Raw genomic sequence first — 22,117 nt, 5'->3', positions numbered from 1 at the left:
TGATCGGGGCCTGAACATGCAGGAGGGTGAAAGGAGGGCAAGGAATAGAGTGAATTGGATCGATGTGGTATACCGGGGTTGACGTGCTGTCAGTGGATTGAATCAGGGGATGTGAAGCGTCTGGGTAAACCATGGAAAGCTGTGTAGGTATGTATATTTGCGTGTGTGGACGTGTATGTATATACATGTGTATGGGGGTGGGTTGGGCCATTTCTTTCGTCTGTTTTCCTTGTGCTACCTCGCAAATGCGGGAGACAGCGACAAAGCAAAAAAAAAAAAAAAAAAAAAAATACTATATACTTATGTATTCACTAACAAAATAAAACTCATTTATTCATCATTTCCACATACCATTACTATGTATTTATGTATCTGTTGACAATATAAAACATTTCATGATAGTAACTAAAGAAATCTGACGTGGTGTACAGCAACATATCTCTACAATACAATGACTAGTATTAAGGATTTTTCTTGAGAAATGTTCCTATCTTATTCCTGCAACAACTGAGTTACAGCAACAATCAAATAAAACTGCTATCTTAAACTAAAGTTACCTGAAATGATTAACACTGCTGCACGTTTAACTATTTACAAGCTTGGGTAAAACAATCAATCTATATCTGACACCTATTCCTTTTTGGAACTCCCTTAAGGGGGTGGCCATGGCAAAAGAGTCTCCATAACTAGTGAACTCCAGTACTGCTTCTCAGCCTTTTGTGCCTCACCCCTTAATAAGCCACAGGATGAAGGCAAGTCTAGTGCAGTGTTTGCAGAGGCTCCTACCTAATGTTCATACTGACAACTTCATCCTAATGCTCCTAAATGTTCCTAACAACTACCGAAACGTTCCTACTTACTACTTCTTTCTGTTGCTCCTAACATTTTGCCAAAAGGCAGGGCTAGCACATAGCAATCACCACAGGAAAATCTAGAGTTACAAAGAATTAGCTGTGTGAGTTAAGTGTTGTCAAGCGTTTATGTAAGACAAGGAAAGTTTCAATGTTTGTGGACAGAATGCTTATAGTTCACATGTAGGTAAGGGAGAAAGAAAAAACAGTTACCTGGGTCAGAGGAGTGCAAATTTACAACCACTAAAATGCTGGCTCACTATGCAGGTGTCACATACCCAGACAGGGAAATGTGGCAGTTGAGGGAATAATTGGTGTACATGGGGTGTTCAGTGTTGTAAATGGAAATGGTGAAGAGCTTGTAGATTTGTGTGCTGAAAAAGGACTGGTGATTGGGAATACCTGGTTTAATAAGAGAGATATACATAAGAATACATATGTAAGTAGGAGAGATGGCCAGAGAGCATTACTGGATTACATGTAAATTGATAGGCGCACGAAACAGAGACTTTTGGATGTTAATGTGCTGAGAGGTGCAACTGGAGGGATGTCTGATCATTATCTTCTGGAGGCGAAGGTGAAGATTTGTAGAGGTTTTCAGAATAGAAAAGAGCATGTTGGGGTGAAGAGAGTGGTGAGAGTAAGTGAGCTTGGGAAGGAGACTTGTGTGAGGAAGTACCAGGAGAGACTGAGTACAGAATGGAAAAAGATTAGAACAAAGGACGTACGGGGAGTGGGGGAGGAATGGGATGTATTTAGGGAAGCAGTGATGGCTTGCGCAAAAGATGCTTGTGGCATGAGAAGCGTGGGAGGTTGGCAAATTAGAAAGAGTAGTGAGTGGTGGGATGAAGAAGCAAGATTATTAGTGAAAGAGAAGAGAGAAGCATTTCAACGATTTTTGCAGGGAAATAAATGCAAATGACAGGGAGATGTATAAAAGAAAGAGGCAGGAGGTGAAAAAGAGGGCAAGTGAGAGTTGGGGTGAGAGAGTATCAGTAAATTTCAGGGAGAATAAAAAGATGTTTTGGAAGGAGGTGAATATAGTACATAAGACAAGGGAACAAATGAGAACATCAGTGAAGGGGGCTAATGGGGAGGTGATAACAAGTAGTGGTGGTGTGAGGAGATGGAGTGAGTATTTTGAAGGTTTGTTGAATATGTTTGATGATAGAGTGGCAGATATAGGGTGTTTTGGTCGAGGTGGTGTGCAAAGTGAGAGGGTTGGGGAGAATAATTTGGTAAACAGAGAAGAGGTAGTAAAAGCTTTACAGAAGATGAAAGCTGGCAAGGCAGCAGGTTTGGATGGTATTGCAGTGGAATTTATTAAAAAAGGGGGTGAATGTATTGTTGACTGGTTGGTAAGGTTATTTAATGTATGTATGACTCATGGTGAGGTGCCTGAGGATTGGTAGAAATGCTTGCATAGTGCCATTGTACAAAGGCAAAGGGGATAAGAGTGAGTGCTCAAATTACAGAGGTATAAGTTTGTTGAGTATTCCTGGGAAATTATATGGGAGGTCAAGAGAGGGTGAAGGCATGTACAGAGCATCAGATTGGGCAAGAGCAGTGTGTTTTCAGTAGTGGTAGAGGATGTGTGGATCAGGTGTTTGCTTTGAAGAATGTATGTGAGAAATACTTAGAAAAGCAAATGGATTTGTATGTAGCATTTATGGATCTGGAGAAGGCATATGATAGAGTTGATAGAGATGCTCTGTGGAAGGTACTAAGAATATATGGTGTGGGAGGCAAGTTGTTAGAAGGAGTGAAAAGTTTTTATCAAGGATGTAAGGCATGTTTACGTGTAGGAAGAGAGGAAAGTGATTGGTTCTCAGTGAATGAAGGTTTGTGGCAGGGGTGTGTGATGTCTCCAAGGTTGTTTATTTTGTTTATGGATGTGGTTGTTAGGGAGGTAAATGCAAGAGTTTTGGAAAGAGGGGAAAGTATGCAGTCTGTTGTGGATGAGAGAGCTTGGGAAGTGAGTCAGTTGTTGTTCGCTGATGTTACAGCGCTGGTGGCTGATTCATGTGAATAACTGCAGAAGCTGGTGACTGAGTTTGGTAAAGTGTGTGAAAGAAGAAAGTTAAGAGTAAATGTGAATAAGAGCAAGGTTATTAGGTACAGTAGGGTTGAGGGACATCAATTGGGAGGTAAGTTTGAATGGAGAAAAACTGGAGGAAGTTAAGTATTTTAGATATCTGGGAGTGGATTTGGCAGCGGATGGAACTATGGAAGCGGAAGTGAATCATAGGGTGGGGGAGGGGGTGAAAGTTCTGGGAGCATTGAAGAATGTGTGGAAGTTGAGAACATATCTCAGAAAGCAAAAATGGGTATGTTTGAAGGAATAGTGGTTCCAACAATGTTATGTGATTGCGAGGCGTGGGCTATAGATAGAGTTGTGCGGAGGAGGGTGGATGTGGTGGAAATAAGATGTTTTAGGACAATATGTGGAGTGAGGTGGTTTGATCGAGTAAGTAATAATAGGGTAAGAGAGATGTGTGGTAATAAAAAGTGTGTGGTTGAGAGAGCAGAAGAGGGTGGTTTGAAATGGTTTGGTCACATGGAGAGAATGAGTGAGGAAAGATTGACCAAGAGGATATATGTGTCAGAGGTGGAGAGAATGAGGAGAAGTGGGAGACCAAATTGGAGTGGAAAGATGGAGTGAAAAAGATTTTGAGTGATCGGGGCCTGAACATGCAGGAGGATGAAAGGCGTGCAAGGAATAGAGTGAATTGGAACGATGTGGTATACCGGGGTCGACGTGGTCAATGGATTGAACCAGGGCATGTGAAGCCTCTGGGGTAATCCATGGACAGTTCTGTGGGGCCTGGATGTGGAAAGGGAGCTGTGGTTTAGGTGCATTATTACATGACAGCTAGAGACTGAGTGTGAATGAATGTGGCTTTTGTTGTCTTTTCCTAGCCCTACCTTGCTCACATGAGGGAGGAGGGGGTTGTTATTTCATGTGTGGCAGGGTGGAGATGGGAATGAATAAAGGCAGACAGTATGAATAATGTACATGTGTATATATGTATATGGCTGTGTGTATATATATGTATATGTGCGTGTGTGGACGTGTATGTATATACATGTGTATGTGGGTGGGTTGGGCCATTCTTTTATCTGTTTCCTAACGCTACCTTGCATGCCAAAATATTTCCTCTTTTCCAGATACCTCAACAAATGTTCACCCCATCTCTACAAGGTACTAGTCAGTCATCTCACCAGCTGCTCCCCTCAGCATATTCACATCGAAAAGATGCTCTTTTGTACAACTGTCAATTAGCATATAATACAATAATGCCCACTGAATATCTTTCCTACTCAAATATGTATGCATGTGTATATTCATCTTTTTTAAAAGAGGTATTCTCAATCACCAACCCTTTTTCAGCACACAACTAGAAAAGCTGTTCACAATTTCCATTCACATTACTGAATACTCTCAACTGCCACATTTGTCACCTTCACATTACATCACATTTAACTAATATCTGGTATCTAGCAGCAAAATTACTGACACACTCACTCAGCTGCTCCCAAAACACTTGCCTTTCATAACCCTCCTTCTCATGACCAGGTGTATAAGCAGCACTATTTACCAATGTTTTCAGTTTACATGGCCCAATGATGAACATATGCTGAAGATTAAAGTTTACAGTACTACTAAGGCAGTAGGACACTTATGTATAGCTCAAGCTACAGGGTTTACAATATATTTACTGAAAATCTAGGCAGTGAGCACAAAGATTCTACAGACAACTTACATACAAAAGAAAGATTTCTTTCAATCTCCTAACTATTGGCATATTACTGGGAAGCAATTCAGTCTCACTAAAAGGCTGCACATGTGTTACCTAAATATAAGAGACAAATGAAAGAAGTCTTCAGCTCTATAACAGAATTGGCTCATTCCTGAATCACTTTGACTAAACCAATTAAATGAAGGCCAGGTATGTGAAATATATGAGTGTCAAAATACTACATTCAAAAAGCATAAATTGGAAATATAATGCAAAAAAAGGGCGAGTACTGATAATAAGCCTCATGAATAACAATAAGCAACAGTACTCACCTGAGGATTGTATGGTATGGGCTGCGAGCGTGAAGGCTGAGTGTGAGGCTGATCATTTAAGGTAAGCTCTCCAGGTTCTAGTGCATCTGAGGATTCATCGCCATAGTCACTGGTTGGAGATTCTGCCTTAACAACCTCACTACCTCCATCCACACCTGCTCCCATCATGCCCGGGCTTGTCTTAACAGGGGAGAGGGCAGTACCTATAATGACACAGAATCCAAAAAGAAAGACCCTTAGATTAATGTACAATACACTGGGGAAAAATAACGATCACTGATAAACACAAAAGTCTAAAATACCGATGTATTACATCCATACCACCATCCATCAATACCACTCCAAACCATCCAACTCCCCCTTCTCCTACCACCCTATATTACATCTATACTTAGTATCCAAACCCTATGAAAAGACAAACAACAACAGAATCAAATAAAACATCCCTCTCTCACCAACTCTGCATTGCTTCAAACCCAAACACTCTATCACTACACTAAACACAGCTCACACAACATATCCTACATGGATTCAACCAACCACAACCCCCATACTGCACAGTACTAGCAGCAACAGACATTAACAAAGCATCTGACATTGTCCACATCACATACTCACAGAAATATTCGACTCCACCTTCTGTAACAATGACAAAAAGTGGCTGGACAACTTTAGAGCTGGCCACCATTCCAGAGTCACTCACACTGGCTTCAATTCTAAAACACTTAAACTCAACAATGGAGTTCCACAGAGCTTCAGTTCTATAACACTTAAACACTACAATGGAATTCCACAAGCAGTTGTTTCTCAAACTCTCTTCAATCTCTTCCTACATGACCTACTACTACCTCAGGCAAACCTCAACATTAAGGTCCTTTCATATGCAGACAATCTCATAATCACATCACAGCATCCTGCCACCACAGTAGCAACATCAAACATACTCTACTACATTAAAAAACTGGAACACTGGCTCACCACGAACATGATGTCTGCGTCTCCAAGAAGTCTTCAATCACTATTAACCCCAGAGAGGCATGAATGTAGCCTACACCCTCTGGTCACCCTGAATGGACAATCTCTTTCACTGAGCATAAGACCATTATATGCATCACATATAACACACGGCACTCACTCTCCACACCAATAACATCAACACAAAAGCAAAGAAACTAAATGCCCTCAGAACATTAACTGGCACTAGATTTGAACAAGAAAAAGAATCCTTCAACATCCTATACAAACAATTCATTCACTCTAAAGTACACCTCACCTGTCAAGTCTTCCACCCTCTCAAAAGCAAATATAACAAAGCTGGAAACTAACAAAAATAGTGCACTTAGAACAATCACTGACTGCCTAGCACCCATAAACGTTCATAACTTTCACAATACGACAACAGAAAGATCCTTCCATCACAGTCCCATCTCAACATGCTTGGCACTCAATTCTAGCAAAAACACTAGACCCCCTCCCCTCCAAGCTATATCACAACCAACCATAAACCTCCAAAAAGGATTAAAAAGTTTACTGCCACACACTTCAGTAACCTCTTCTCACAGATCCCACCACTCCCAACAAATATATGTGACAATACACATACACAATGAAATAAACCAACAAGAACTAAAAAACTGACTTCTCAACTCAATCCAGTACACCAGACATACACCCACTAGAAACCACAATCCCAAGAAAAACACGTCATACTATTCATGCTCATGCTCTGGACAACATCCATCACTACATTGTTCCAACACATCCCAAGACCCTTCAAGCCCACAATGCAACTATCATAAAGAAAACACCAACCACTTACAAATCAACTGCCCTGCACTCTCGCACAAAGATGCAAACACAAAATAATGACACTTTATGACCTGCAGTCCTGACTAGAGGACATGACCAGCTTCCTGGGTGCTGCAGGAGCCCCAAATGGATAGAAGAGACACCTAGGGCAAGGGTACCAATCTCCTTGTCTCTGTGGAGAACTAATAACACCAATCAATACTCACATTTCCAGTGAGCACTCCCATATCAATATCAATATCTACAAAAGGCCTTTAACCTTTTAACAAAACCTACACATAGTAGGCAGTAGGTTACAGGAGACCATCAACCAATGAGGTACTCTTGCTTGGTTAAAAATAAGGTTTGCAATGGTACCATGGAGAGCCAACACTAAGGTGGCTGTCATATTCCCCTCCCTGGCCTAGTTTGCTGTCTTTTTTTTCTATCTCATCTACATATGGGTTACTGCAACTCAATATGCAAACACTAATTCATTCTTCATATCACACATAATTCTTGATAACATGTATCCCATAATTATAACATATATATCACAAATTTCCTAATCTAATCTTCATTCAACACTCTGACTGAAGTAAATCAAAATATATATGATGTATGGTGCTCAGTTAGAATGGTACCACTGGTAGAGGAGGGCTGAATGGTTCTTGAAGCTCCCTTGACAGCCATATTTTCAGTCTAATTTTGGGGATGGGGAGGGTTTGGGGATTAAGAAGATTGAGGATGGTGTAGGAGATGGGGAAGAATGGGGTGATTTGGGTAGTGGGAAGGGTTGAGGATGGCATGGGAGGTGGAGAAGGTTAGATATGGTGTGGGAAGTGAGAGGGGGCTGGGATGGTGTGAAAAGTGGTGGGGGGGGATGATGTTGGGGGAAGGGTAGGTCAGGGATGGTGTGAGAGGTGGAGAAGATTGCAGATGGTGTGAAGGGTGATAAGGGCTGAATGGTGTGGGAGACGGGAAGGGCTGGAGATGGTGGGGAAGGTGGAAAGGATTAGGATGGTATGGATGGTGGAAAGGGATGGGAAGTGGGGAGCATTAGGAATGTGTGGGAGATGGGGAGGATTGTAGGTGTGGAAGCTGGGGAAGAATGGGGATGATGTGTGAAGAAACGTGGGTTGGGGATGGTATGGCAGGTGGACAGGGCTGGAGACAGTGTGGAAGGATTGATTGCTGGGGAGGTGGGAAGGGTTAGGATGTTTATGAGGTGGGGAGCATTATGAGACTGTGGGAGGTGTGGAGGTTTGGGATAGTGTGATAAGTGGGAAGGGATAGGAATGGTGTGGGCAGTGAGGACAGTTGAGGATGGTGTGGGAGGTGAGGAAGGTTGGGAATGGTGTGGGGATGATGTGGGTGGTGGAAAGAGTTTGGATGGTGAGCGAGGAGGGAAGGGTTGGGAAGGTGTGGGAGGTATGGAGGGTTGGGGATGGTGCAGGAGGTAAGCAGGGTTGGGGACATTGTAGGTGGTGAATAGAGTTGGGGAAGATATGAGAGGTGAGTAGGTTTGGGATGGCTGGGAAGTGGAGAGGGTTGCAGAGCATTAGGATAGTATGGGAGGTGGGGAAGGTTACGATAGTATGGGAGGTGGGGAAGGTTACGATTGTATGGAAGGTGTGGGGCAGAGGATGACTGAGGGAGAAGAGGAGGGTTGGGATGGTGTAAGAGGAGAGGAGAGTAAAGGATAGTGCATAAAAGTGGGAAGGGTTGGGGATTTTGTGGGAGGTGAGAAAGGTTGGCAAGGGTGTGGGAGATGAAAGGTTTGGGACTGTGTGGTAGGTGGGAATGGTTGGGATGGTGTAGAAGACAGGGAGGACTGAGGATGGTATGAGGTGGGGAGGGTGATGACAGTATGGGAGGTGAGAAAGCTTGTGGGGGTGAGAAGGTAAGGAATGGCATGGGGAGGTGGGGAGGCTTGGGAATATTGTGGTAGGTGGGAAGGGATGGAGATGGTGGAGAAGATGGGGAAGGGTGGGATGGTGTTGGAGGTAAAGATGACTGGAACATGAAGATGGGAAGGGTTGGGAGGTGGGGAGCGTTTGGATAGTATGGGAGATGGGGAGGGTTATAGATGGCGTGGGCAGTGGAGAAGGATGGAGATGGTGTGGGTGGTAAGACGGCAAGGGGGATGGAGTAATAGGTGGGGAGGGCTGGAGATGGTGTGCAACGGGGAGGACTGAGGATGGTATGGGTGGTGAGGAGGAGGGTTGGTGATGGATGGAGTGGAAGGCAAGGACAGTTGGGAGGGATAAGGATGAATTGTATAGTAAGGAGGGTTAGGGATGGTATGGGCAGTGGGGAGGGATAAGGATGGTGTGGGTGGTGACGAGTGTTGGGGATGGATGGTTGAGGAGTGTTGGGGATAGTGTGGATGGTTGGTTGGGGATGGATGGTTGAGGAATGTTAGGATGGTGCGGGTGGTTGAGGAGTGCTGGGGATGGTGTGAGGGTGAGAAGGGTTAGGAATGGGCGACTGAGCAGGGAGAGTATAATGGTGGTGAGGACAACGGTAAGGGTGAAGGGAAGTATTGGTGGTGATGGGAAGCATAAGTGTCAAGGGAGGGATAAGAAGTTGCCAAAAGACAGTGTTAGCGCGTAGCACTCATCGCACGTCTTGCTTGATGAGAACTAATGTTGCTCTTCGCCGCCATGCACATTCCATAATTACCAAAAATGAATTTACGTGAAAATGTTCTTAACTATGAAGTGACATACTTTACACATTTCTTTACTTGCCCCATGCGTTGCGTGTTTCTTTATCTTCTTGGTGGTATTGTACATTGATTCATCTTACAACGTTTCTCCTAGACTCGTATATTTGTATCTGGAATGTTTCTGGTACATTATGAGGTATAACTGATAACATAATATTTGTTTCTTCTTGTTCACTTCCTTCAACATCCAGGACATTTTTCCTCATGCCCCTGACTTCCTGCCATGCATACATTACCGTGTGTTTTTCTCTCCTTTCAGAATGGCAGTGTTCGATTTCTTTCAAGCACTCCTACGCAGTGCGATCATTTCCTTACATCTTCCTAGTCGTTTTTTTTTTTTTTCATGATCTAATTTCTATTTCCTCGTTTAATTCGTTTCGCTCACATGGAGACCGAGTGACGCGCCAACAGTTTTCCTAAGTATCATTCTGAACACTGTTATTAGCTTCCTCAGTAAAAGTTCTCAGTATCATACCTCTCATTATTTCGCCTCATGGGACTACTTTATCAGTGAGCTCCCTTAAATCAAGTTTCTCATTTATGATCACATATGTATCTTAAACATTTTCTTTCACTTTCTATATTCTTCCCAGGTGGGATTTCGGCGGGAATCAGATACATTCATTGTTAACAGCTCCATAACTTGCTCCAAATTTTCTTTAAAATCTATCAGGTTCTAATCGGCCCAATTGTACATTAAAGTACGGGATTTCTTATAAATTTTCTTGCCTTTTAATCTAAAGCTTTAAAACAACTTAGTGTATAACTCAACTTTGTTCTACTTGTCTGATATTACTGTAAGTAGTAAAGGTGTAACGTTGCTTGCGGTGCTCCCGAGAGAACCCCCTCCTCGAGTAGGAGATGTTACAGCTGTTGGTGGTATTTCCCAGAGAACCCCCTTCTCTTCACAAATGGTCCTGGAGCATTTCTTATCACTGAATTTGCATTAATAGAAAAAGAATTTTCTAATTCAACTTTAACGTTTGGTTTCTCTACTTCTTCGGGTAAAATCCTGTACTTTCCCGATTTGTTTAAGAGTCTAATAAAGTATCTATTCTTTAATCTGGACATCGTTTCATTACTGTAATGACTTGAAAGCCGAGTTTGTACTTTTACTTGGCATAAATCCAGTATGTCCTTTTTTATCATTCCATTTACTTTGGATATGCTAACTGGCCTAGACAACATCATCCTTTGTTATTTTGCGTATATCTGCTATAATACTGTGAGGGAAAGGATGGTGGCCCTATATAGATGGGCAAGACCACCATCATCCTTCCTCACCTCCGCCCAACCTACTACACCCTCACCACCTACCATTATTCTCCCGTATCACATCCACTACGACCTCCTCACCCATGCCAACACTACCTCCCACCATTACCATTACTCTCCCTTACCACAACCACCTCCCTCACCCACATCACAACTACCAACCACAAATACGCCCCCTTACCACACTCAATATAAACTCCCTAATTCACACCACTACCAACGCCCTCCATTACTCTCCCTTGCCACATCCTGGGTTACCCACCACTATCTATCTCCCTTATCACATCCACTAAACCACCACTACCATCCACCATAATTCTCCCTTACAACACCCACTACAGTATACTCTTCCTCACTCTCTCCATCAATACCAACCATAAAGCCACTACACCCTTCCTCACCACACGCACTTACAAACGGTAAACGTGGAAAAAGGCTTAAACGAAATAATGGCCGGTGACCTTAAGCCTAGTCGCGACTACAAAATTCTTTCGTTTCAATAGATACGGTTTCCAAATTAAGTCGAAGGAAACTATTGCCATTCCTTAAAATTCTCTGATGCGTCCCCATCTTAAATAATCTGTTCACCTTTGTTTATAAAAAAAAAAAAAAAATCAGAATGGCGAATACAACGTAGTTACCAATATGATTCCCGGACTGAGAAACAAATCCTATTACAACCGACAACACGACTTAAATCTATTTACCTTTATTTTGTTGTTGTTGTTGGAGGTTCGAGTCAGGTTAACGTACAAAACTAATAAAGGTTAATGAAGGGGGAAAAGAAGAGACAAGGGAAAGTGCTTACGAATTTTGGAGGAAGTGTAAGGAAAATAAACGTTTACCAAAACAGCCCCCGCCCCATGATTAGTTAACGACCACACAGTTATCGTGTGACGCTGCAGCTCCCCGAGTATTGCGTGGTCCCTATCTAAAGGTGGCACAAGCGACCAGCAATAAAACGAGGAAAGTGAACTAACATTGCGACGTAGGGCAAGCGGGTCAAATTTTGAAGTTAGCCTGGAATTTCCAGGCTGAGTTTATGAGTCTAACCGCCTTCGACTTTGTTAAGTAAGGATGCAGAGCTACAACCATCCCGGATGTGGGAGTAGTGCTCCGTACAAGGACGGATCAATGTTTTGCATAAACGGAGCAACTGTTTGGAAGTAGAGAAATTTCGACACTATACAGGACTCCCACAGTTTCTTACAGGAAGACAGCTATTTCTGTAATGTTGGCTTTCCAAGAAAGAGTGAATGTTACAGTAATACCAAGTATGTTCACCAAGAAAGGGAAATACATAACAATCAGAGATGGGAATGATGTGACGAATTTGAGATGGAGATAAGTAGAAACTTGGTTTTGGAATCTTTTAAGCTAGACTAGATTTCATCTACCCCACAAGATATCGTGTCCCAAGTCCGAGTTGACTAAGGGAGTTGTGTCGAGACGAGATGCAGATCGAGTGTAAGGAGGAGGCCCAGTACTGAAGGATGTGGAGGAATGCACTGTTGAATCGTCAGCGTAAGACTGCATTTGGCTATTTGAGGATAAAAAGTGATCGTTGATAAAAGGAGAAAAAGTGTCGGGGACAGGACTGACCGTTAAGGGGCACCGATGTTGATGGAAAAACAGGGAGAGAGGCTGATGCATGAGCATCCAAGGGGACAGGTCGGCTTGAGAGGAAGCTAGATATGAGGGAGCAAAGTTGGGGATGGAAGCCAAAAGAGGAGAGCTTAGAGACGAGACCCCGATGCCACATACGGTCAAAAGCTTTGGACATATATAAGATCAAGGGTAGCAGCATAGGATTTCCCAAATTCTTTCGGGGGAAATGACCAGACATAAGTAACACAGGAATGAAAATTAACAGTGGGTCTCGCCCTGCGGTAGCCGTACTGATGATCAAAGAGAGGGCTGCGAAATCCAAGATATAAGAGGATATAGGAGTTGAGGAGGGATTCAAAGACTTTGGAAATGGTAATGTCAAAGCAATAACACGATAGTTACAGGGGTTTTCTAATAGAAAGGTCATCCTTCTTAGGGATGGGATTTGCCAATGCATGCTTCCAAGAAGAAGGAAAAGTTTTGATTTTTCAACAGAAACAGAAAAGACAAGCAAACACAGGTGCAAGTTTCGAGGCCCACTCAGTACACAGGAATGGATGCCATCAGGACCATCAGCGTTGCTTATGATGAGAGAGAGAGAAGCGCTTTTCGAAGAGTTCGAAAACAGATTACGGGACGGGGCATCAAGGGTGAAGGAATGTCAGAGTCATCCAAGGTGGAGTTAGAGGAGAAACGGGAACCAGAGTGGCTTATTCTATGGCAGTGACAGATAAAGACGAGAAAGACCTATCAGTGGATGACGAGAAGTTATCCCACTTCCGCTGAATAAAGGAACGATACGCCACACGGATAAAGCGCTTGCAATGACTACAAGCAGCGATAAATGCTGAACGGAAGCCAGAGGAAGGAGAGTTTTTCCGAGCCCGATATGCCTGATCCCTTGCCAGAAAGGCCTCAGAACAGGAATGGTTGACCATATATTGGAGGAAAAGGTCGACCTGGAGGAGGAAAGGAAAAATGCGTCCATTCCCGCTACAATAAGCTCTATTATGCGTTTGGCGGAGAGAGAGAAGCATCACCATACAATAGATAGTAATTTACCCAAGGAATGTCCCCCCCAAAAAATCTTGTTATTCCAGTCAGCTTTGTTGAGGTGCCCATATTTACGTTTAGAAGGGGCTGCTGAAGGGGGAGGTGCCATTAAAACATAAATTTATGTGTGTGGTCAATAAAATCAACTGGGGGTGAGATTGTGTCGTCATATACATCACCTGCGTACCGGAATCGTGAGTGGAGGTTATAACGTCTTAAAAAAAATAAAAATGGGCTTATGAGAACATCAATAGACAACTAGGTCTCAAGAGACCATCAATGTTGGTACAGTGGATAAAAACAAAAGAGGTGCGTCTATCATTGAGGGAAAGGTCGCGGGAGGGGCCGGTACTCCTACAGTCAGAGCCCTCCCTCTCACTGACAGTAAAGTCGGGCGGCAACCCGGACATTCTGAGCACCCCATGATGCTGGGTGAACAGGCGATCTAACACAGGTATTTAAAACTTACCAAAGGATCTAATAATCTCGTGTTAGCAAGCGGCCGAAGGTCAGCGGTGTCTAATGTCACTCGTAGTACATTATGGACGCGAACTCATGGGCAAGCAATATACTTCCGCCGAAGCCAAGTACTTTTTCTTCAGCGGAACTACTAACATGTGGAATGATTAACCAGAGTGACTAATACGTTTAAGAAGGCTTGATGAAAACTTCGTTTCAAGTCTACGAATAATATCATTTGTGCCTCCTGATATACATGTAAAGTTTACAGGTATTTCTCGCTGGATCATCTAAATGCCCTTCTGTTATTACCATACTAATCTGCCAGTGTCTCATTCCTTACACTATCACAAACTACCTCGAAAGAATCGAGAGGTATGTTCTTGTTTGAATTCTTTTGTATCACTGTTATCATTATTATCACTACTACTACTACTATTACTACTCTATTATTATCATTATAACAGCATCTGGAGAAAGTGGCCAAAGTTCGACCCTGGGTTGGGTTGGAGAGAGATAAAGAGAGAGAGAGAGAGAGAGAGAGAGAGAGAGAGAGAGAGAGAGAGAGAGAGAGAGAGAGAGAGAGAGAGAGAGAGTCCACCGTCTACCTCACCATATTCCTACATTTATTCAAACCTTCTATCTGTAAACAGACCCATATTAAAGAAAATATAAGACTGTGGTGAGATCAGGTGGTGATGAAGTATTCCCCCCCCCAACACACACACACACACACACACACACACACACACACACACACACAAGAAACATGTAAAGCAATGCTGGCAACACCTGGTTAGGTCGCTCGACCTGGCACCTGGAAGAATTGTCTGACGAGCTGTTAGTTTTATGACATCTGGTAGCCAGTTACCACATGGAAGGTTCAAGTAGGGAGTCTACCATCTTTTATAACTACAGTTTGATTGACATACCACCGAGGCCTTCCATAAGGACATGACTGTAGACAGCACAGCTGTGCAGATGGCCAACACTTCAGTGGCTGTTAAATGTTACTCCTTTGACAATTGTCTTTTCTTTCAGCCTCGACCACATATAGGCTACTGGCTTTCAGTCCACAATCATACAATCTCTACAACTCATACATAACATTTATCAACACTTGACTCGCATGCCTGGTTCTTTATCACCTACATCTGTAGGTGCACGTTAGATGTAGTAGTAGCAGTATAGTAAGAGTACTACTCGTAGTTATAGTAGTATAGGAGTTATAGTAGTATGACTGCTGACTGAAATGCAGCCACAGGCTGGGTCTACACGAGTGGGAGAGGAGGTCTGCCGCCAGCCTTAACGTAGTCACCACCAACGCCGACCTCACTGGAGCCATCATGAACGACTGCTTTACCACAGTCAATATGAGCGCCAGCCTTACAGTAGCGACCATCAACGCCGCCATACAGCAACCGCACACTAACGCCGGCCTTACCGTAGCCACTACCAACGCTGAGGGCAGGCAGTACGAGTCACCCGCAACTCAGTAATTTACTTGAAGGACTTACCTTACACCGGAGGAACATTCCTCTTCCCTGGCCAGTCCTTAACTTGAGCCAAATGGGGACCAGGTTAATGAGCAAATTACAGAGGCACTCACGTAATGTGTCCCAGATTATTAATACCGAGTCCCTCGACCGATAAAAATTACCCCCACCATTAATAACCGAGCAAACAAACACTGTAATGATTACCCGGGACATTCTCCCTCCTCGCCACCCCCACACCCAACCTCACCCCACCAACACCTGTACTCTCTCTCTCTCTCTCTCTCTCTCTCTCTCTCTCTCTCTCTCGTACATCACAAAACAATACGAAGCTCACAAGAGTCGTCCTTCGCACCTCTCGCATTCCTGCGGTGACCCCAACGCGTTAGCCCAAGTTTGGGGCGACATCCTGTTGTTAAAGTACCAAGTTCCTTCTAAAATGACGGTACCGCAGGGAGCTAGTACTTCAGTGACTGTCAAGTGTCACTCCTTTGGTCTAGGTTGATGTCTTTTCTTTCCTACTCACACAGACGGGAGCTGTTGGCATTCATAAACTTCCCTGCAGTGAGCGCTACGCGTCAGCTTTGGTCATCGGGAAAAACCTCGTCGTAAGTCATCCCAAGTACTTGAAGGAAGCAGAGACTGTCTCAACACCAGAATGTGGCCAACAAGCAAGGGGTCCCGGCCTAGCCTCCTACACGAACCAACACCACACACACACACACACACACACACACACCACATACACATACACAAACAGACACACACCCACACACCACACACACACACACCACACACACCACATACACACACACACACACACACACACACACACACACACACACATACACCCACACATCCAAACACACACCCACACACACACACACACCATATACACACACCCACACACACAAATACTATAGACAGCTTGTGACCCTCTTGGTCAGGAGGGAGATATACGTCATCAATGTGGGTGACACTCAAAATCTACGACAGATTAATGACCACTCATAACAAGCTCCGAGATGACACCAGACGACGATATACGGGACACTACGATACTTTCTGAACAACAAACAAGTACAGAGGAAAAATAAATTGTTTGTACATTTCGGCGTCATCCCTGGTGGGGCATTCCTGTCTCGCCCACACCAATCATCTCGTAATGTTTTCCAAGTAAAATAACTAATGGAAAACTGGAACCATTATCAAAAGAAAAAAAAAAGAATATAAAAATGGCATTTCTCTTCATCTCTACTACACGGCGCTACACGGGCTAACGTGGGCAATGGCGAACATGTACAGGGGGATATATACATATGAAGCTTGCATAATGGCATATATCTAAGGTGGCAATAAAACACAAGGTTGGGGCGAGGCTATAATAAATAATCCACGCGTTCCATCCTCACATTACACTTCACCAGCGGACCACACTGAACAGTATGGTCAAACACCAAACTGGAAAATTATCCATTACACACACACACACACACACACACACACACACACACACACACACACACTGCCATTTCCTAGAGCTAATCCCGTGGGTGTGTGTACCCCCACACACGGTATTCACATTCTGCTCCCATGATTCCTTTCACACCCTGACATATGTATGCAGAGCCAAACAAAAAAATTATCTGTACGGTTGGGTTCGACGGATCTGGAAATGAACACTGGCACTCCCGTTGTCTCGGTAGGGTTGGCAAACGTGAAAGCGAGGCGCATATCTTAGTAACTATGGGAATTGCTCTGTATAGTAGTAACTGCTTCGGAAAAAATATATATATACATATATATATATATATATATATATATATATATATATATATATATATATATATATATATATATATATATGTGTGTGTGTGTGTGTGTGTGTGTGTGTGTGTGTGTGTGTGTGTGTGTGTGTGTATAATGAAAGCAGGACGACCCATCTAAGACCCTAAAATATTCGTTAGAATCCATCGTGCGTTCCATCATATCGTCCAACACAAAATATATGGACATTTTTGTGTTAGGTGTAGGTGTATACAAGCCCCTGGTGGCGTTACTGTCAAGCCCTAACACAAGACCTGACTCGCCCAGTACCCTGGCTGCTCCTCCCGAGGGTGACACATGTCAACACTCCTAAAACCATTCATTTTACCCCTTGAGCACGACAACACGACTCGGGTATGATGATCAAGTCTCTGGCGTGAGGCTCGAGGGTCATGTCAAGAGGAGGTCAGGTCAGGTAGGTGGAAGGTCATACCTAACTCCGTGCTTATACGTCGTGGTGCTACGGCACTGAACATGTGCAGTCTCCACAGCTGCGATGAAGAACCCAACTATGAGTGTTGGCGGAGGTTGAAGGTGGGCGGTACTGAAGCGGACGGAAGGTTAAAGGTTGGCTCTGGTCATCCACTGGCGTTACATACCGCAGTGAGGGTGGATGAGGAGCCTATGGTCATGCATGTAAGGCTGACAATACGTGGAGGTCCATTTTGGACGCGGGGACCAGCGGAGAGGAGAAAGAAAGAGCGCAATTTGGATAAGGACGGAGACCATGGTTGATGGAGCGACTGGGAACAGTGGACGATCAGCTCTGAATATATCGCTACGAGGTCGACTGCGGCTGTAGGTGGAAGGTCAACGCTATGAGCTGGTAAAAGGTCGATCGTGTGTATCAGTGGCGGGTCAACAATGGGTGAAGGGAGTGGCTCAAGAGTAAGCTAACATGGAGGACCAGGTACCACGGTGTTAATGACAGGTCGATAATGAGTAACAGGAGCGGCCAGGTAGATAATTATCCTCGGGAGGATACTGATGAATAGCGGACAATGTGGGCAGAGGTTGGACAGTCGGCGTATGTCCATGTTGAGGGTAAGTGTAGGCTGGGTGATGTGGGTGGGAGTGAGTGGTGCCTCGGTGCTCACCCCGTCCGCTCCCCCCCGGCCATATCCCTCACCACACAGTACACCCACCTCCACTATCCTACCCACAACCCATCACCCATATCCCTCACCACACAGTACACCCACCTCCACTACCCTACCCACAACCCACCACCCATATCCCTCACCACACAGTACACCCACCTCCACTATCCTACCCACAACCCATCACCCATATCCCTCACCACACAGTACACCCACCTCCACTACCCTACCCACAACCCACCACCCATATCCCTCACCACACAGTACACCCACCTCCACTACCCTACCCACAACCCACCACCCATATCCCTCACCACACAGTACACCCACCTCCACTACCCTACCCACAACCCACCACCCATATCCCTCACCACACAGTACACCCACCTCCACTATCCTACCCACAACCCATCACCCATATCCCTCACCACACAGTACACCCACCTCCACTACCCTACCCACAACCCACCACCCATATCCCTCACCACACAGTACACCCACCTCCACTACCCTACCCACAACCCACCATCCATATCCCTCACCACACAGTACACCCACCTCCACTACCCTACCCACAACCCACCATCCATATCCCTCACCACACATTACACCCACCTCCACTACCCTACCCACAACCCATCACCCATATCCCTCACCACACAGTACACCCACCTCCACTACCCTACCCACAACCCATCACCCATATCCCTCACCACACAGTACACCCACCTCCACTACCCTACCCACAACCCACCACCCATATCCCTCACCACACAGTACACCCACCTCCACTACCCTACCCACAACCATAACAACAGATGACCCAGTATTACTCACCTCTTTATCTCATGATCTGAGGACTTGAGGACACCACTGTGGCCACCAGTATGATGACCAAGACAGGATGAGCCAGGGTGGGTAGCAGGAGCCTGCCTGATGCACGTCAAGGCTGGCACAGCTCATAAGGTGTGCCATACACCTCCCTGCCTCACAAACACACACACACACACAACAGTGGACGGGTGACCAACACATACATGTACTCACCCCGTAACAAATTTGAGTCTTGTAGCCAAGACAGCGACGTGAGCTCGTCGTCAGTACGAGCCCCACACGACGAGGATGCCGACGACGACGACGACGATGATGATGATGATGACGATGACTGTGGAGATAAGGCGGGTGGCGGGGACGAGGAAGGCGAGGACGACTGAGAGGCAGTAGGTGGAAGATGGTGGAGGTCGGCCACCACACAGGTGGAGGTGGTGGTGTTGGTGGTGGTGATGGTGGTGGTGCTGGCCCCGGTCACAACCTCCACCAGTCTGCTGCTCTCCTCCTGCAGGAAGCAAGATAACATGAGAGGTTTACACAGGCCGTAATGTACACTCTCGTGAACCCGCTCACCACTTCACCCGCCATGCATGCTCCTGACACTTATATACACTTCTTACATACTTCTCTATCTGATATATATATATATATATATATATATATATATATATATATATATATATATATATATATATATATAATACCCGATCGCCGTTTCCGCGTTAACGAGGTAGCGCTAGAAACACACGAAGAAAGGCCGCATTCGTTCACATCCATTCTATGGTTGCCATGTGTAATGCACCGAAACCATAGCTCCCTATTCACATCCGGGCTCCATAGATCTTTCTATGGTTTACCCTGGATGCTTCACATAACCTAGTGTAATCCATTGACAGCATATTGACCAAAGAATACCACATAGTTCATCCCAATTCACTCTATCCTATGCACGCCTTTCACCCTCCTTCATGTTCAGGCCCCGATCGTTCAAAATCTTTTTCACTCCATTCTTACATCTATAATTTGGTCTCCCGCTTCTCCTTCTTCCCTCCACTTCTGACACACATATCCTCTTTGTCAACTTTCCTCACATTCTCTCCATATTTCTAAAACATTTCAACACACCCTCTTCTGCTCTGTCAACCACCTCTTTTTATTACCACACATCTCTCTTACCCTTTCATTACTTGCTTGATCAAACCGCCTCACACTACATGTTGTCCTCAAACGTTTCATTTGTAACACACCCACCCTCCTCCACACACTCTTATCTATATATAGTCCAAGCCTTGGGACGATTACACCTTCAAACAACAATTTTTGCTCTCCCAGATAACGTTCTCTCTTTTCATACATTTTTCATCGCTCCCAGAACCATCGGTCCTTTTTACAAACCCATTCGCTGCTACATCCACTCCATAGTATCTAAAAATACTTCACTTCCTTCAATTTGTCCCCATTCAAACTCACATCCCACATAACATGTCCGTGAACTCTTCTCATCCTAATAACCTTGCTTACAAAATTTTATTCGCATCTATTCTGAGCTTCCTCCTTTCACACCTCGCGAAAGGGGGCTTTTCATTCGCAGCGTAAACTCGAGTTGTCTTAGAAGGTGACTAAAAGGGGGTGGGAGCAGGTGGCTGGAAAACCTTCCCTCCTGTTTTACTTTTCCAAGAGAAGGAACAGAGACGCGGGCCAAGTGAGGATTTTTCCCTCCGAGGCTCAGTCATCTGTTCTTGATGCTGTCAATGGACTGAACAAGGGCATGTGAAGCGCCTGGGGTAAACCATGGAAAGTTTTGTGGGGCCTGGATGTGGAAAGGGAGCTGTGGTTTCAGTGCATTATACATGACAGCTAGAGATTGAGTGTGAACGAATGTGGCCTTTGTTGTCTTTTTCTAGCGCTACCTCGCGCGCGTGCGGGGGGAGGGGGGTTGTTATTTTATGTGTGGGCAGGGAGGCGACGAGAATGAATAAAGGCAGCAAGTATGAATTATGTACATGTGTATGTATGTATATGTCTGTGTATGTATATATATGTATAAGTTGAAATGTATAGGTATGTATATGTGCGTGTGTGGACGTGTATGTATATACGTGCGTATGTGAGTGGGTTGGGCCATTCTTTCTTCTGCTTCCTTGCGCTACCTCGCTAACGCGGGAGACAGTGACAAAGTATAAGTAAAAAAATAATATATATATATATATATATATATATATATATATATATATATATATATATATATATATATAATATATATATATATATATATATATATATATATATATATATATATATATATATATATATATATATATATATATATATATCGTGTTGAGAAGGGGGGAAAAGAAAGGGGTTGGCCAAGGATGGTATAGAGCAAAACAGAAGACTGTTATACATTATATAGATGTATGATTACAAAAGCATGTGACTCCTTTATGTATAACTGGTACCTTACATATCCCCAGCACCAACTTCAGACAGGACCAACAATCCCTCAGTATCCTCAACAATCAATTGGTCAGGGACCACACAAAACAGAGCAATCACTGTTTACTTTACCAACCACAAACATTCAACACCTGCACAACGAAACAAAAATATTTCTATTTAACAATCTCACCTCAACAAGCTCGGCAACTAATTCTGTGGGACAGCACTAAACCCCTGGAACCCATAGAGTTTCATAACCCACCAACAACAAGCCCTAGATGAATCAAAAAGGCTCACTCTTGCTTCACACCTCAACATAAACTCGACCCTATCAACCGCCGCGATGACAAAATATATTCACAACACGAGAATTCGACAACTGCTCCACCCAAACCCAATCGTAAACTCCACTTCACCAAACATACATTGCTCCACCCAAACCCAATCGTAAACTCCACCAAATATACATTAATCTGAAACTACATCCCCAGCAATGTACAAGTCATGCTTTCTCGTCAAGTTCTAAACAATACAAACATCAATGCATCATGTCACAAGATCCCTCATCCCAAGATGTAACGTCCACA

At 44.2% G+C, this 22,117-nt stretch overlaps 1 protein-coding gene across 14 annotated transcripts in view; it reads right to left on the bottom strand.

Annotated features, from left to right (window-relative positions):
- Nucleotides 1-22,117, bottom strand: part of LOC139761687 (uncharacterized) — a 312,428-nt gene that overhangs the window by 86,344 nt on the left and 203,967 nt on the right. For all 14 annotated transcript variants that reach the window (XM_071686108.1, XM_071686115.1, XM_071686079.1 and 11 more), the window contains 2 exons: nt 19,308-19,596; nt 4,924-5,126 (listed from right to left, as the gene is read on the bottom strand). In XM_071686108.1, the coding sequence (XP_071542209.1) occupies nt 4,924-5,126; nt 19,308-19,596 (492 nt within the window). The remainder of the gene's footprint in view (nt 1-4,923; nt 5,127-19,307; nt 19,597-22,117) is intronic.

The sequence above is a fragment of the Panulirus ornatus genome, chromosome 3 (assembly GCF_036320965.1).
Source record: "Panulirus ornatus isolate Po-2019 chromosome 3, ASM3632096v1, whole genome shotgun sequence".
In the NCBI taxonomy this organism is placed as follows: Eukaryota; Metazoa; Arthropoda; class Malacostraca; order Decapoda; family Palinuridae; genus Panulirus; species Panulirus ornatus.
Note: the sequence above shows the minus strand (reverse complement) of the source record. Positions and strands in the feature narration are given on the sequence as shown.